Source organism: Ochlerotatus camptorhynchus, unplaced genomic scaffold, assembly GCF_037179485.1.
Source record: "Ochlerotatus camptorhynchus isolate MF236.1 unplaced genomic scaffold, CSIRO-AGI_Acam_v1.1 ptg000569l, whole genome shotgun sequence".
Classification (NCBI taxonomy): Eukaryota; Metazoa; Arthropoda; class Insecta; order Diptera; family Culicidae; genus Ochlerotatus; species Ochlerotatus camptorhynchus.
The window spans coordinates 618,403-636,547 of record NW_027041050.1 but is presented as its reverse complement, the minus strand read 5'-3'; the positions used below and the strand labels follow the sequence as shown (position 1 = coordinate 636,547).

Sequence of the window (18,145 nt, the reverse complement as noted above, 5' to 3'; positions counted from 1 at the left end):
TTTGTTTCTCTTGCAAGGGCTCGTCTTGTGTCAACATACTTAGATGTATTCACTTCACGCCGTACGGTACGGTCTATTATGCAGTAATACGTGAAACTAATCAAACATGCATAATTAAATAGCTAATGGCTAAAATTAACACCCATCAAACAGTGGGTAGCACTGGGATCACTGATATTTGATCGCAATCATTATGATCGTCATTCCAGGCGAGCAGTGTAGCTGTAGGTATTAACAAACCAGTTTAATTGGCAATGCAAAACGTGTGCTTGGGCGCTCACACCATTTCGCAGAGCTATCGATTGGACCACGCGGTGACGCAGTTGGCGGCACTGATGGTAACGGCGGCGCTCCATCGATAAACGGGTTTCACTTTCACTTCCATCCTAGGGCCTAGGTGGAACATGGTATGCTCTTCTGTGCGTTCTAATTCGGATTCAGGAATGAAGGAAACGTTTTTCAAATTTTAACTTCATAAAACAGGGACTACATTATGCCTACATTTTTTTTTTTTAAATATGTGATTCAATCTAGTGTGGAGTTTAACGGATCGATTACAATACTAGCGCGGTTGATGAAAGTCTTAGGTCAACCATGAAAGAGAGTGTACACACTCAAAATACGTACAAAAAAAATCACTTGGGCCGCACGCCGAATGGCAATGTCACGGCATACATATGGAGACAGTCACGAGCCCCCCGGAACAGAAATTTCTCTCTCTGCTCAGTTCAGCTACGGCAACGGTTTCGTGCGGTTCGAAAAAATTTAAACACGCTAATCTGGCATTTCGCATTTGGCAAGAGTGTAAAAGGCGAAAATCAAGCATATCGTATTGAAAAATGCTCCACACTTTCGGTTACCTAAGGCACCCCGCTGCGGTGTTGTTTTCTCTTAGCCTCGTTTGCGGGGCTATAATTTTCCCGAGGGTCCCGGATGTCCTTAATCCGCCCGTTCCGGATAGTGTTGATCTGGTAGAACAATCCGCTGCTCTACAGGAAGGAAATCAGGACCCGGAAGTGACACCTGGGTTGTTTCAGGGTGATATGGCCCTGGACAACCGCATGTACAAATACTGGAGAGTTGGTCTCAAGTGGGATGTCTTCCCGGAGCGGAAATGGCCCAATGGGACCGTTCCCTACGCTATTAGCCCGTTATACGACGTCGATGATCAAGTCACGATACTACAGGCAGTCAGAACGCTGAACTTCATGACGTGTGTAAAGTTTGTACAGTGGAATGGAAAGGATAAGGACTTCCTGCTAATTTGGCCGATCAAGTACCCCAAAGGATGCTGGAGCTATGTAGGAAAGACAGGTGGAACCCAGATTGTGTCGCTGCAACCGCCAGATCATCAAAGTGTGAATTGCTTGGGGAATGAAGGACGTGCGATTCACGAGCTGATGCACGCGATTGGTCTATTTCACGAGCAGTCTAGAGCCGACCGCGATCGATTTGTTAAAATAAACTGGGACAATATCATTCCAGGTTAGTGCGGTTAACATGTTAAGTAAATTGTCAGTGATATAAATACAGATTTAAGTTATTGATCAATTCAACAATGTAAGGTAAATCAACGGAATTACATGGTCATTGAACTGAAACATAATAACATTGACAATACTTGAAGCAGGATATAATTTTGCATAAGCTCAGAAGTTCGTTAAAGAGTTATAAATGAGCATCCAGAAAACAATTTGAAATAGTGTGGGAAAAACCTCTAATTAAATTTATTGATGATCCAGCGAGTGAAAATCGCTCAGTTAATTGGTTACATAACCAATTCATGTCAGTTTAAATCCATTGTTTTCAGATTTGGCTATTCCTACCATGAAAGCCACTTAAATTGCAATCTAATCTTCTTCTGATCTCTACTGTTACGCCATCTTCAAGAATAATAAAATTCAAAATAATATTGGATAAGCTACACCAGAGCAAGGGGGACCCGAGAGGGACGACTCTATCTACGATGCAGGAAATATTGTGTTTTGCTATGGCTAGCTGCGCGTACGCTGAGTAGATAGAAAGAAGATTTTTTTCACGATGTTGGAGATTTCCTGCAAAAAAATGATGCGCGATGCAACTAGATGCGAGAAATGAAAGAAGAATTGAGATTTAGATGTGTCGCCCCCCTCGGGGGGGACCAACAAATTTTATAGTTCAGCTTCATGCGATTGTGTAATGAAAAATAATATTTTTTTAATATTTTCAAAGCATTAGTAATTATCTGTAAGCATCCCTGCAGAATTTTGAGCTTTTTTTTTTGAGGCTCTGGTCCAAATTTGAGCTAAATCGGGTATTATTTAACCCATTTCTCAAGCGGGTTGAAGTTTGTAGGGGAAAAATCAGCAAAATGTATGGAGAGCCACCATGTCTAACAACTTTTCCGAAGACCGGAAGACGATCCGAGATGATTGGAAAAATTATTAGCATGTTTTGAAGTGATGTCTGACTGATACTAGGAAAAGGCCTAACACAGTAATTTGAAATTCAACCATTCATGCAATTTTGATTATCCAGTATGATCAGAAAAGTAAATCGGTGCTGTTTATTTGTTTGGTACGGTTAGGTTGACGCATTAGGGGGAGAGGAGTTTATGTTGTCCAAAGTAGAAATACTCAGAGGGAGAGATGGGCGGAGAGAATGTTTTGAGCCAAATGAACTGTCAAAATCTAAGCCAATCGAACATTTCAATTAGAATTTTCCGAGGATTTCTTATTCTTACTAGAATAAATTTGAGAGTATTGCAATCGAACAGAAATTCAATCACCTTTATGTTTTGTGTGCTTCTCAAATTCAACTAGTTTTTGGAACCAAAAACAATATTCTAACTCTATTGATTAATTGATCTTCGTTGGTTAATGAATGGCACCAAGAAATGCGCAAAATATTGCGAAGCAATCGATTATTAGTTTTGCACGTAAATCGAATCAAAAATAAAAGTCATTTGAAATGCTAGCTTCTAGCAAGGGTTGAAAGATAATTTAGGAACAAATCCCTGCTGCCGAATTGACCAGTTTTGGCGTGACTTTCTACCAGCGATATCACAAAACTGGACCAACTAAGTTCTATTTTTTTATGAAACGCACAAATGTTGGCTACTTTTCTCGTGGTTCTAGAAGAAAAAATCTCAAAATAATGTTTTATTTCAAAGTTCGAGTGGTGGTAAACGTCATTTTATCTGCTCGAATGAAGCACAGAAACAAAATACATTGGCAAGAATACTATATTGATGGTTTAAATTAAATACTCCCACCAATAGATTTTTGCAGAAACGAAATTCATTTAATTTTACTATTTTTTCTATCAAAACTACTATCCCGTAGAAATCATGGTAGATTTAACGGTATTAAGCGTAGTTATACTGAAAATAATTTTTTTCTGCAAAATAGTATTCCTAACTATGGTCATTGTTTCAGTGTATGCATTAAATACATTACACGCAGAAAAATATTTTAAACGTAATAATATTTGCCGTAAAATCAATAAGAATTTCATTTTGTTTTAGCGTTAGCGTTAGCGTTGTTATGATATACTTCGTAGATTGGATACTAGCGACACTCATGTCTCTTCTGAAATTCTCAGTAAGACTACTTTCAGGAATAATGCTGGGGAGTAAACGTTGGTTTCAATCTAAACAAGATCAACAGAAGCATGACTGTCGCTATTCCTGGCCACGCCCATCTTTACCATATCTAGGGATATAGAAGGCAACAGATGTAATACTTACTTAACGAGAGGCCACCGACTTAGCGACACCCTCATAAGTGCTACGGAGTTGGAGGGTTGGGTAGGGTATTCGGTTAGGATTCACCTCAAGTTGGCGATGCAACCAAAAGTATGTATTGTTTATTTGCTGTTTATTTAATCTCTCGATAGCCGGCTATCGAAAGAACATATTCATTTTGTTTAGTGATCATGAATTTTAAGAGTCATGACGGAGAGCTTGGGATAAACCTATGATTTTCTGCTCAGTAAGCAAAAACGATCCCTCCAGGGTCATCGAGCATCTCAGAACCATAACGCTTCGCGAAAATGCAGGACTACGTTTTCGCTTAATATGCAAATAGTTTCCGAGGTTAATGTTCAATATCAAATATACAAATGATGGTGGCGAATTATTGTGCTGTGGAAGAGCTTGAAATTAAATCCATGATTTTCTGCTCAGTAAGCAAAATCGATCCCTCCAGGGTCATCGAGCATCTCATAATGCACAGCGCTTCGCGTCAATGTACGAATATATAAGAATTTCATTTTGTTTTGGCTACAAAAAGAAATCCTTATTGTTTCAACAATCCAGTATTTTTGTTCCTTAAAATCCATGGATTGTTAAATCAAAAAGAAAATCTTTTCGAATTTACAAGAGCTTTCATGGTTTTGACCGAGGGGGACGACTCTATCTACTATATGCAGAAAAGATTGTGGTTTGTTGTTGGTAGCTGCGCGCACGCTGAGTAGATAGAAAGAAGATTGATGATGATTCTGAAGATTTCCTGCAAAAAGATGATGCGCGATGCAAGTAGATGCGACAAATGAAAAAACTGAATCATACGAGAACAGTTTTGTGTTATTGTTTACATTTTTGTCCAGGTGAAAACGAGGGAATGGTTGGTAGTTATTTTTGCATGCATAGTCCGGGGAATGGACACAACAAATAAATGCTAAATTAAATTTAACTATTGTTGGCTAAATAAAAGAATATTGTTATTTTTACAATAGTTGCAGTTTATGTTGAGTTAGTGGATTTTAAACTCAGTGGGAAATGTTCTCCACCTGAGGGATTGATAAGCGAACCTCAGTGAGATTATCACCACCTGAGGAAAACTAATTTTATTAACTGGCTTTTTCTTTATACTCAGAGGGAAATTCTACCTCCTGAGGGCCAAAACCATTTGATTCCTGAAAAACCCCATCAAAATACAAATGCAGGCTTTTGGATTGTTCAAATATCAAAACAAGTAAACAGATAGGAATAAACTCCTTCTCTTTATTAAATACCTGTTACTGATATACAAAAATGTATTTCTAGAATACATAAGTTTAGGTAACCTCAGTTGAACTTTTTTTTTTTTTTAACTTTGAATGATCTATATTTCTTGTATTTGTTTGGTTTACATGTATGAATTTTCAAGTGACACAGATGCGTCTTTTCAACTTTAGTTATTTTGAAATTTTTAATTATTATTTACTGTTCCTAGTCCTATCAGGCCTGTTAAAGTATGACCACCTTAGTGGGATTGGTTTGTTTTGAATTGGAAAAAGGAGACTACTTAAAACTACTATTTACAGCTACAACTAATCTACAACTACTATATACACCTAACCTACTATATACAAATTGCTTATCAAAGCATGTTCTGATGTATTGCATTTCTGTACAAATTTGTTCCTAGTTTCGTTAATTTGAAAATCTACTTTCGGGATGTTAGCCTCTTGATGGAGGTCGGAAATGCGGGTATCGAAAGGACGATCTAGGATCATCCTCAATACCCTGTTTTGCGCTACCTGTATTTTGTTCCTGTGAGTTTGTGCACATGATTCCCACACCGGAGCTGCGTAGAAGATCGCAGGCGCAATGATTTGTTTGTAGACAGCCAGTTTGTTCACCCTAGAGAGACGAAATCTGCGGCAAATAAGTGGATACAAGCACCTAACTAGATTGGAACACTTAACTACTGCCCTATCTATGTGCGAGCGGAAAAGGAGCTTTTCGTCAAATAACATACCAAGATATGTTACTTCGGTGGACCACTCAACCCTTGTGCCATCCATTATTACAGTACAAGAGGGAGCCGGTTTTAGTTTGGGAGACTGTCGATGGAGGAACATTATTGATTGGGTTTTGGAGGCATTGATTTTGATTTTCCACGTGTTGGCATAATCAGCAAAGGCGTCAAGGCATCGTTGAAGTTTGTTTGTTATTTCACGAGGCCTCCTTCCCTTAACGGTAATAGCGGTATCATCTGCGAACAGGAAGAACACGCAACCGTTGCCCAAGGGAGGAATGTCGGAAGTGTAGATGCTGTATAGCAAAGGGCCCAACAGGCTACCTTGCGGAACACCTGCTGGGATGGAAAAGGTGTTTGAATTGCAACCATTCAACGATACCTTAAACGACCTTTGCTGGAGGTAGTTACGGGTGATTTTTACAAGATGTGGTGGAAAGTTGAAGTTACAAAGCTTGTATACAAGCCCATTGTGCCAGACATTATCAAACGCTTTCTCAACGTCTAACAATGCCATGGCTGTAGACTTGGATACAGCTTTGTTACTTCGAATGTTATTCATCACCCGAACTAGCTGGTGATTTGTGGAATGCCCTTTCCTAAGCCCAAACTGTTCAGCTAGGAGAATGTTGTTCTCCTCGACAAAATTGAGCAAACGATTGAGAATTAGTTTCTCGAACAATTTGCTCAGCGCTGAAAGGAGGCTGATTGGTCTATAGCTGGAAGGTAGTGATGGATCTTTACCGGGTTTGCGGATTGGTATGATTTTTGCTATCTTCCAGATACTTGGAAAGTAGTGCAGTTCCAAGCATCTGTTGAAGATAGCAGTCAAAAGCGAGTACACTTTCGTGCTCAGCTTCTTCAATACCAAGTTGAATATACCGTCAAACCCGGGAGCCTTCATGTTCTTGGTGTTTTTCAGCGCTGAGCAAATCTGCTCCACTGTAATATTTTCTGCCGGAGGGACGACACAAGCAGAGGTATCCAAGTTTTGTACGCATTGCGTCACCTGATTTTCGAGCGGACTTTGGATAGTTGAGCCAAGCAAATGCGATGCAGCAATATGATTGCCAATCGCATTTGCTTTCTCTTGTGGGGTAATGAGCCGATTGTCATCATTTCCGACTCTGAGAGGAGGAATGGGTTTGGGATGAGTTTTCAGCACCTTGGCTACCTTCCAGAATGGACCGGAGCGGTCATCCAGATTCTGGACAACACGCCCGAAACTTTCATTTCGGAATGAGTCCATTCGGGAAGCAATCTGCCTGTTCAGATCGGCCATTTCATGTCATGTCCTCTGAAACTGGCGTCTACGCACATTTCTCAAGCGAATCAGTAACTGGGTGTGGGAATCAATAGCAACAAACTTACCCCTCACAGGAACTTGTCAACCGCATGTCTCGTCAGCCACGGATATGGCCTGGTGGAGTCCTTCCAGAGCCCGGTCGATGTCCTCTACGGTGTCAAGCGGCGGATTTTCGTTGATGTTCAGGTCTACCACACCTCCAAACTGGACCCAGTTTACGTGGTGGTAGTCTTTTCGTAGGATTGGAGCAGGAGCTATGTTGATACCGAACTCAGCCACCACCGGTTGGTGATCGGACCTTAAGTCGTTGATTGCCACCGGCTTGGATAGCCCGAAGTTCGTCAGGAAGAAGTCCAGCGTGGAAGGGTTTCCCGCCGGAGAGATGAATGTCGGTTCATCAGGAAATTGCACTGTATACAGCCCATGCTGCGAGTGGTCGAAGAGCAGACGTCCATTCTGATTCCGCTGATAGTTCCGCCATGCTTCGTGGCGGGCATTTAGATCGCCTCCAATGACGAATCGTGAGCTCGTGCGAGTGATAGCGGTGAGGTCGTTCTTGAATTTCATCCTTAGTCCGTTGCTGGCAGTACACTGACGAGGGCAGTATACGGCGATGAACCGGACGTTTCCGGTTGATGATTCCACCTCCACACTAAGGGCCTCGCTGATAGAAGTGCGGATATGCGGCAGCGTGTAGAACTTTATTCCTTTCTTGATGATGATCGCAACACCACCCCCCCTGGAGTCGATACGATCAAGCCGGATAATGTGGTGATCAGGTAGCCAAAAACTGTCACCGGATTTAAGGTGGGTCTCTGTTAGGAGGCCCACGTCGATACTTTGCTTGCGGAGGAAGTCAGCAAGCTCGAGTATTTTTGCTCTTACAGAGCAAGCGTTCCATGTGACGACAGTTATCGGTTTAGACACCATACTGAATAATAAACTTACCGAGCACTTGGATCTGTTCGGGCTTGCTGCGGCACTGACCAAGAGCACCGGTCATGTCGACGAAAATCTTCATCAGCTCATCCGCAGAGAAGAGATCGGGATTGGCGTTTTGTGCTGGTGGTTGTCTCCAGAATCCAGGGGGGATAGAGAGCTTTGTCCAGCTGAGGCACCAGATGTTTCTTGGCGGGGGCCGGATTGCACCCGTGGATTTGCTTGACCGTGTTGCGTAGCAGGAAGCGGCGGGAAATCCTCCTGTCTGAATGCCGGCGTATTGTCCTTCTTTCGTCCTGGTTGATTTCTTGTGGACGCCTGCTTTCGGATCCGTTTGAAATCTTCGCGTTTGGGGCACTGTTTGTCGGACCCTTGATGAGCGCCATTACAGTTGGCGCATTTGGCCGTTTCCGACTCGTCGACAACACACTCGGAGGAGATATGGTTTTGGGCGCATTTGCCACAGCGCGGCTTGACGAAGCAGTTTCGGGTGCCGTGCCCGAAATTCAGGCAACGTTGACACTGGGTGACGTCGTGACGGCCGCCACGGTATGGCTCGGACAATGATGGAATTGATGGAGCGGATAGCCTTCAACGCATTGATCGTCACCGTTCCCTTCTGGAAATGCACCAGGAAAAGACAATCCGGATACCTCTTGACGTTCTCGTCCCTCCTTGTCATTCGGAAGACGGCAGTTGGGGCCAGCTTGTAGCGGTTCTTGATTTCCGCTTCAATCAACTTCGGGTCAAAATTCGGTAGACCCCTGATGACGACCTTGAATGGTTTCTCGCCGGGAATGTCGTGGGTGAAAAATTCCACCTTGGTAGTCCTCAGGTGGGCAACGACCAAGTCATACTCCGCTTTCGTACGGAGCATGACCTTGGTGCCGACTCTGCCCAACTTGAATTCGGCTTTAACGCCCAGCGACGCCAGATCTGCGATGAGATCGTTAAGATGGGCATTTTTTAAGCCAACCAACGGAGGTAGTTTTACTTTTGCCGTGCTTGTGTCGGCAACGTCACCGAAATCTCCGACATCACTGCCGTTTGTCACAGTGGCATCGTCGCAAGAAATCGTGCAACCGGACTGGCTCCGATTCTTCTTCCTCTTCTTGCTGCGCTTTCCTTTTGCAGCTGGCTGGGTATGCCCATCAATGGGAAGAACAGCAAACCTGTTCGATGTGGGCACACCGGAGCTTCCTTCACCGGGGTTTTGGTCCTTCACCGGGCTTCGTGAGCGATGCTTCCCCATTTCGGGGCACACACACACGCACAACAGACCACGAAAGAGAGAGCGCGAACACTAGCTAAAAAACTTTCCGAACAACTCAAGAGAGTGAGCTCTAACCGAACTAAACTGCTTGACGTTCAAGCAGAGAATGATGGTAACCTCAGTTGGGTTTGTAGCTACTCTATTACCTACATGGAACAAAGTCCATTAGCGATTCGTACTTCAAACCTATTCTGCTTATTTACTCTTTATATACCTAACGCACTAGCTCTGCTGCGAGCAGCTGTTGCTGATCGTTTTGGATCGTTTTACTGTCAAGAACTACTGTCTGCTATAGCTATATGCCCTATGGAAAATTTCAACACCAACAGTTTAAAAGTGGCTTATTGAAACAAGAATCTTAGTTTGAATTTATTTGAATAAGGATCATCGAAACAATAAAATGCAATATAATTTCAATCGGAATTGTTTGTTTAAATACAAATAAAGTTTTTTTTTTGGTTCAATGCAAAAAAAAAAAATCTGTCCGTTCAGTCTAACAACAAAACAAAATCAGTAGAGTTGTGGTTACCATTTCCGCTTTCCACGTAGAAACCGAGCATCCTTTCCTTGGAATTAGAAAGGCGAAGAGGTAATCATTCCCACAGGGCCTTGAAGGAGCTAGAGTTGCGATCGGGAGTGCTGATAGGTATTCACTTACAAGCAAGCTGTTATTGATTATTGAGCTGCCCATATGATGCATTCAGTGACGTCGCGTAACCTCACTTTTTACCTGTTCAACAACTTTGAAAACGATATTTAGGGTCATGTTTACATTCAAATCAATTTCAAAGGGCACAGAGTTCTCCATTTTGACTGATTTGTATCCATTTGAACCAATATTGTTTTGTTTGAGGAAGGGACATGGTTCGAATGTATATGTATGTCATACATTTTCTAATATCTGTGTGGTGCGTGCCACATCAGAAATAATGAAAACAATCACTAAAGAAACACCCTTCCCTGTTCTTATTTTGGGGTTAATTTTCCCACAGTTGAATAATATTTAGTAAATTTTGCACATCATTTTATTAATATTTTATTTTATTTAAGCATATTATTTTTGTTACAGTCAATTAGCATTAGCATACAATACAAGAGATTTAATATTACTTGCTCGGTTTTGCGTAAAATAATCAATATGTATTTTGCTTGTAATTACCTTTGAATTTTTTTTTTTTTTTGTGATTTCAAAATTTTCCTAGTTTGGTTAGAAGTTTCGAAGCTAACACATGTCCACAGGCCTAATAGAAAGATAGACAGACAAAGCGTATCATGAAGAATAGTTGCATGCCGGGTTGCTTCCACTCACTTTCTATAGATGAGTGATTTTCGGAGTTTTGAATTCGTTAGATGTTGTAATGGAGGTTTGTGTTGTTGGATGCGGGAGGAGATTGGAGGGCGGGTGTTTGACGCATAGAGCCTGTCAATTTTGCTTTCAGAGTGTCGCAGTCAGCGGTTTTATGATTCGTGAGCGCTCGCGATTCGTAGAATCGTTGATTGTGACTGCCAGTGGATTTGGCGGGTTTTGTGTGCCGGACGCTTGCTTTTTGGCCTTTTCTTGTGTCTAACATGTGCAGAGTATCATTATAGCGTCTAATGGTTTTGAGATTCCTGGTTGCGTGAAATATACTTGTGAGAATATCTTTTTGAGATTTTAGTAGTCACGTTTTGTTTGTATGTTTAACCAAATGAATAGTTTCAAGTCCTATTTACATAATGAATACATATTGAGGCTCTGAACCATTTGGTGGATTATTTTAACTTTTGGTTAAAATTTGAGAGATGAAAAGTTATCGATTAACCCTGCTATCCGAGCATGGTTATTTCTGACAGACAATAAGTTAAATTTTGACAACCGTGGCTCGAAAACCGGTCGATCGACAGCACGGGGATTTTCGAACATAGAAAATAACTTTCGAAATGTCACTTTTAACCACGAGTTAAATTTAACTCGGCAAATGGTTCACAGCCTGAATATTAAAAGTAACCTTTGTTATACACCATTAGGGGTAACAGGGGTATAGTGAGCATCCCGTGCACCAGCTTGTACTTCCGGCCTTTCTGAACAAACTGGTTGGTTGTAGGATCAATATCATAATGAAATTGAACCTACTGCCAGTTGATTTGTTTCATGCAGCTAGACTGCCCATAATCGCAAGTCAGTCCCATCTGTAAAAATCTGGAAATGAGAAAACGGCGTTCAAAGATTTTTCAAGTTTGCTGATTTTCATTCCACTGCGTCCTAGCAAGAAGTACGGTCGACTTAGTTCGCGCTCCGCTATTTTGGAAGTTTTCTCGCTATTCGCTTGATTTAAATTGTCAGTTTTTTCTCGCTTAGAGTTCCCAGCTAAATAATTAACTAAAAGTGAGTTTTTTTCTGAGAAGAAAGTGTGTTTTCGGCATCATCGGAAGGAAAATTGTTTTTACGATTGCCAATTCGCCAACCATTTTGCGCACCATCGGTGCGTGGTAACGCATACCTGCACACGGATCATCGTCATCGAGTGTCAGCATCTGCCTCCGCATTTACACCGCTCATCTATCATCGTGTGTTCAGCTGAGTGCCGACCCTCACATAAGCACACACCAACGAAGATCATCCACGCTGCGCGTCGCTCCGCTGCTGCCGTTTATACGCTCGGTGGTAGTAGTATAGGATTATCAGATAAGTTTTTGTTCTTGTTTCTCTCTTTCGCCAACAGTTAAATTTTAAGTTTGTGTTCTGTGTTTGTAGTTTTTTTTTGTGTATTGTGTCCGAGTGATTATCGTTTCAGTGGTAGAGCGTTTTTCGCTCCCACTAGTACGGCAAAATGGACATTTTGTCGCAAGACGAAATGGACGTTTTGTCGGAAGATGACACCACTTTGCCACGCGATGGCAAGAAGGGTCGAAAACGTACGTCATCTCAAAAGAAAGATGATGTCATCCCTGGTTCATCGTCTCAGTCTGGCAAAGGACAGGCTCAGATAAACCCCGATCGCGAGCCTATCCAGATGACTCGACTGGCCCATGGGTTGTCTACTTTCAGCCCAGAAACAAACCTTTGAATGTAATGCAAATTACTAATGATCTGACGAAGCGATACTCGGCCGTGACTGAAATCACGAAGGTTAGGCACAATAAACTTCGTGTCTCCGTCTCTAACCTGAAGCAGGCTAACGAGATTGCTGCCTCCCAGCTCTTCACGCTCGAGTACAGAGTTTACATCCCAGCTCGTGATGTGGAGATCGAAGGTGTGGTAACCGAAGCGAGTCTGACCCCCGAGATCTTGGAGAAGCAGGCGGTTGGCCGTTTCAAGAACCGTTTGCTTCCTCCGGTGAAGATACTGGATGTCCAAAAACTGGGCTCAGTATCTATCAGCGAGGGTAAAAAGAGTTTTACCCCCACAGACTCGTTCCGTGTGACCTTTTCTGGTTCAGCCCTTCCTTACTACATCGAGCTGGGAAAACTTCGACTACCTGTGCGTTTGTTCGTTCCCCGGGTCATGAACTGCCAAAACTGTAAGCAGTTGGGACATACGGCCTCCCACTGTGGCAGCAAGGCACGCTGTTCCAAATGCGGAGAGAAGCATGGGGATGACACCTGTGCAGCTACCGCACCAAAATGCGTGTACTGTAAGGGAACTCCTCATGCTATCTCGTCATGCCCGGTGTACAAACAACGCGGGGAGAAATTACAACGCTCACTTAAGGAACGTTCCCGGCAGTCTTTTGCAGAAATGCTTAAGACGGCCACGCCATCGACCAACGACAAAAATCCCTTTTCTCTTTTGTCAGATGACGAGACTGACTCTGACTTGGCTGAGGAGGGAACTTCTTTCTGTTTTTCAGCACGGAAACGAAAAAGCATCCGTTCGCGGAAAGTTGAGAATGAAGAACCCCAAATCAGCTTGCCCAAATCAAGGAGTGATGGAAAAAAGGAAGTTTCTACTCCTCCTGGATTCAGAAGAACTGACTATACCCAGGATTTTCCACCTCTCCCGGGGACATCCAAAACCCCTGATGTCCCATTTTTAAGAACAGAAGCCCCTTCTTCATCTGGGTTGTTCTCATTTGATAAAATTGTGGACGATATTCTCAAGTACCTGAATATTTCTGATCCTCTCAAAAGCATTGTTCTGGCAATGCTTCCTACTGTGAAGACCCTCTTGAAGCAATTGACATTGAAGTGGCCCCTCATTGCAGCAATCATTTCTTTCGATGGATAATTTTCCAAACGAGGTCGGGGATTTGATCACTATTCTACAGTGGAATTGTCGAAGTCTTATTCGTAAATTAGACTCTTTTAAGTTTTTAGTTCACAATAATGATTGTGATGCATTTGCTCTTTGTGAAACTTGGCTCTCTTCAGATATAGATCTTCCCTTTTATGATTTAAACATTATTCGACTGGATCGTGAGGATTCGCGTGGAGGAGGGGTACTTTTGGGGATCAAAAAGTGCCATTCTTTCTATAGAGTGAATCTTCCACAATTTACAGGTATTGAAGTTGTCGCATGTCAGGCTATTATTAAAGGTAAGAGCCTTTGTATTGCTTCTGTTTATATTCCTCCTAGAGCCGTTGTTAATCGAAAACAACTTTCAGATATATGTTCAGTACTTCCTGCTCCACGGTTGATTATGGGAGATTTTAATTCCCACGGTACAGGCTGGGGGGAACTGTATGATGACAACCGTTCTACTTTTATATATGACCTCTGTGATAACTTCAATATGACAATTCTTAACAATGGAGAAGTAACACGTTTGGCTGGACCATCTTCGAATGGAAGTAAATTAGACCTCACACTTTGCTCTAACTCATTATCGTTGGATTGCACGTGGAATGTGATCCAGGATCCCCACGGTAGTGATCACTTGCCGATCAAAATTTCGATTGCCAGTGGGTTCAATCCGTCAGAATCCGTTAACGTCGCGTACGACCTCACCCGTAATATCGATTGGACAACGTTCAAGACCGCGATAGAGGAAGCCGTGTCGTCGGTAGAAGGGCTTCCACCGTTGGAGGAATATAACTTCCTCTCCAATCTGATCTTGGACAGCGCGCTTCGAGCTCAAACTCGGCCGGTTCCAGGAACGTCTTTGCGTAGGAAACCTCCTTCCCCTTGGTGGGACCACCAATGCACTGAGGTTTATCGTAAAAAGTCCGACGCGTTTAAGCTTTTCCGGTAACGTGGAACACCCGTGTATTTCGAAGCGTACTCGGCTCTTGAACGCGAACTCAAGAGCCTCATCAAAGCCAAGAAACGCGGATACTGGCGGCAATTCGTGGACGGATTATCGCGCGAAACGACGATGAATACGCTTTGGAACGCGGCGCGAAGGATGCGTAACCGGTCTTCGAACAACGAGAGCGAGGAGTACTCAGATCGTTGGATTCTTAAGTTCGCGCGAAAAGTATGTCCTGATTCCGTCCCGGCACAGATGATTCCTCGCGAAACGACGAATTCTGTAGACGAGATCAGCTAGCCTTTTTCAATGCTGGAACTCCCACTCGCGCTCCTTTCGTGTGGCAATTCGGCTCCGGGGGCTGATAGAATCAAGTTCAACTTGTTGAAGAACCTCCCAGACGTCGCTAAGAGGCGCATGTTGAACTTGTTTTGTCAGTTCCTGGAGCTCAATATTGTTCCGGATGATTGGAGGCAAGTGAGAGTTATAGCCATTAAAAAGCCTGGAAAACTCGCTTCAGATCATAACTCGTATCGTCCCATCGCGATGTTATCGTGCATTCGAAAATTGTTGGAGAAAATGATCCTTTTTCGCTTGGACAAATGGGTTGAGACGAACCACCTACTCTCAGATACTCAATTTGGATTTCGTAGGGGCAAGGGAACGAACGACTGTCTCGCGTTGCTTTCCACTGAAATTCAGTTGGCTTTTGCTAAAAAAGAGCAAATGGCTTCTGTATTCTTGGATATCAAGGGGGCTTTTGATTCAGTATCGATTGAAGTCCTTTCAGACAAACTCCACGCTTGTGGCCTTTCTCCATTAATAAATAACTTTTTGTACAATTTGCTGTCAGAGAAACATATGAGCTTTTCTCATGGAAACTCTACAGCTTCTCGATTTAGTTACATGGGTCTCCCCCAGGGCTCATGTTTAAGCCCCCTTTTGTATAATTTCTACGTCAGAGAAATTGACAATTGTCTAAGTGACAACTGCACGTTGAGACAACTTGCAGATGACGGCGTAGTGTCTATGACAGGGCCCAAAGGGGTCGACCTGCAAGGACCCTTACAGGATACCTTAGACAATTTGTCTACTTGGGCTATTCAGCTAGGTATCGAATTCTCCACGGAGAAAACTGAGTTGGTCGTTTTTTCTAGGAAGCATAGCCCAGCACAACCAAAGCTTCAACTTTTGGGTAAACCGATCACTCATTCTATGTCCTTCAAATATCTTGGGGTCTGGTTCGATTCAAAATGCACCTGGAGATCCCACATTGAGTATCTGAGACGAAAATGCCAACTAAGGATCAATTTTCTCCGAACAATTACCGGAACGTGGTGGGGAGCCCATCCGCAAGATCTTCTAACGTTGTACCGGACAACGATTTTATCAGTTTTAGAATACGGTAGTTTTTGTTTCCAGTCGGCGGCTAAAACTCACATCATCAAACTGGAACGTATCCAGTATCGTTGTCTTCGTATCGCGTTAGGATGCATGCACTCGACTCATACGATGAGTCTCGAAGTGTTGGCGGGCATGTTGCCACTATCGGATCGGTTCTCGGAATTGTCCCTCAGGTTCCTCACCCGTTGCGAAGTTATGAACCCACTGGTAATCGAAAACTTTGAAAAGCTTCTTGAGATGAACCCTCAAACTCGTTTTATGTCATTGTACTACGTGTACATAACACAGGATGTCAGCCCTTCACAGCATAATCCTCATCGTGTACACACTTAATCTAGCTCGGTAAAATCTCCAACAGCCGATTACCTCGGCATTTACTTTTGCTGATATCTCTGCAAAATTTCTATTTGTTAGCTGATGTCTCAGCAAAATGTTATTTGTTAGCTGAGTCTCGGCAATTGTTTTACTGAATCTCAGCAAAATAAATTGCAGAACTACTCGGCTGTTGGAATCTCGGCGAAAAAAATTAAGTGTGTATGCTTCTCCGACTTCGGCAATTCAGTTAGTTTTGATTTATCTATGACGCGGGAGATTCGTGGAATCCCAGAACATCATCGTTCCATGATTGTTCCGTCAATTTACGCTGCAAAGTTTGGCCAAGTTGATTCCGCAAGATCGTTCTTCACAGATGGATCACTAATAGAGTCGTCCGCTGGTTTTGGTATTTTTAACGAATTTCATAGCGCCTCTCGAATGCTTCAAGCTCCTTGTTCCGTATATGTTGCTGAGCTGGCGGCAATACATTATACGCTAGAAACGATCGCCTCACTTGCACCAGATCATTATTTTATTTTTACGGATAGTCTCAGTTCTGTCGAGGCTATTCGCTCTATGAGGCCGGTAAAGCACTCCTCGTATTTTCTCATGAAAATACGAGAGTTTTTAAGTGCTTTATCTTTAAGATCTTTTGTCATCACCTTTGCATGGGTCCCATCTCGTTGCTCGATTCCGGGCAATGAGATGGCTGACTCACTTGCTAAGGTGGGCGCTATGGAAGGCGATATTTACGATCGACAAATCGCCTACGATGAATTTTTCTTCATTTATCGTCAACAGTCACTCGTCAGCTGGCAGAATAAGTGGAGTGAAGGAAGTTTGGGACGATGGCTATATTCGATCATCCCTAAGGTGTCGAAGAGTTCTTGGTTCAAGGGGTTGGATGTGGGTCGAGACTTCATTCGTATGATGTCTCGCCTCATGTCCAATCACTATTCGTTAAACGCTCACTTGTTCCGTGTTGGGCTGAAGGACAGCAATCTCTGTGAATGTGGACAAGGTTACCAGGACGCAGATCACATTATTTGGTCTTGTGCTGAGCATCGCGGAGTCAGATCTGAACTGTACGATTCCCTTCGGGCTCGAGGTAGACAACCTAATGTTCCAGTTCGGGATATTTTGGCTAGACGCGATCTGGAGTTTATGAAACTCATATATGTTTACTTTAAGAATATTAACATTAGATTGTAAGTTTTATTAACCTTGTGTTTAGTTTGTATTTTGTACGTGTGGGTTTTTTTTATGTTTGTTTTCAAGATGAATAGAAATTAGTTCATGTTTTAGGATTAATTAAATATTTGTATCGTAAACCACATTTCAAACCTCCCTCTCCCTTTTCCCATCCAAAAAAAATGTAAATCCCCACTAACCTCGAGACAACCGCGAGTATCCGGTCCAGCTCCTTTAACTTTAAATATAAGAAATCAATAATGTATAACAAAAATGATAACTCGGCTCTGTAAAGTTTATTCGATTGAGCCTGTACAAATAAAGTAATTAATAAAAAAAAAAGTTTGCTGATTTGACACTTATTTTGGAGTGATAAATTTAAAAATAAATGCACAATGTGATAGAATGCATCTATGTTTGCCCAAAAATATTGGAAAAATATCATGAAAGTTTTATTTTATGGCCACAATCTGAGTGGGACTGACTTGCGATTACATTTAACGTCAATGAGAAAAATAACCGCAAGTCAGTCACAATTCCATGACGATGCTGCATTAGTTTAGCACAGTATTGAACAGTAGAAAGATACCATGGTCCCATAGAAAGTTATTGATTTCTGGATTTGTTCCTCTGGTTCCAGAGCAATGGCCGGAATATATTCCGGTGAGTATGTGTCTTCATCAGACTACAGCTTTTCATCAATGTACCAAACTCACCATGCGATAAATCAATGCGCATGAGAATTCTAAAATAAGATCAATAGGAGTCATGATGAGTGAGCAGTACCATGTGGGCCACACCCGGACATGTTCCGGATATCCCCGGG

General features: G+C 42.5%; 1 protein-coding gene across 1 annotated transcript in view; it reads left to right on the top strand.

The window, feature by feature from the left end:
• Positions 1-786: 786 nt before the first annotated feature.
• LOC135713592 (hatching enzyme 1.2) overlaps positions 787-18,145 on the top strand; it is a 25,230-nt gene continuing 7,871 nt past the window's right edge. The window contains exon 1 of the mRNA XM_065236722.1: positions 787-1,485. Coding sequence (XP_065092794.1) covers positions 840-1,485 — 646 coding nt within the window. The 5' untranslated portion in view covers positions 787-839. The remainder of the gene's footprint in view (positions 1,486-18,145) is intronic.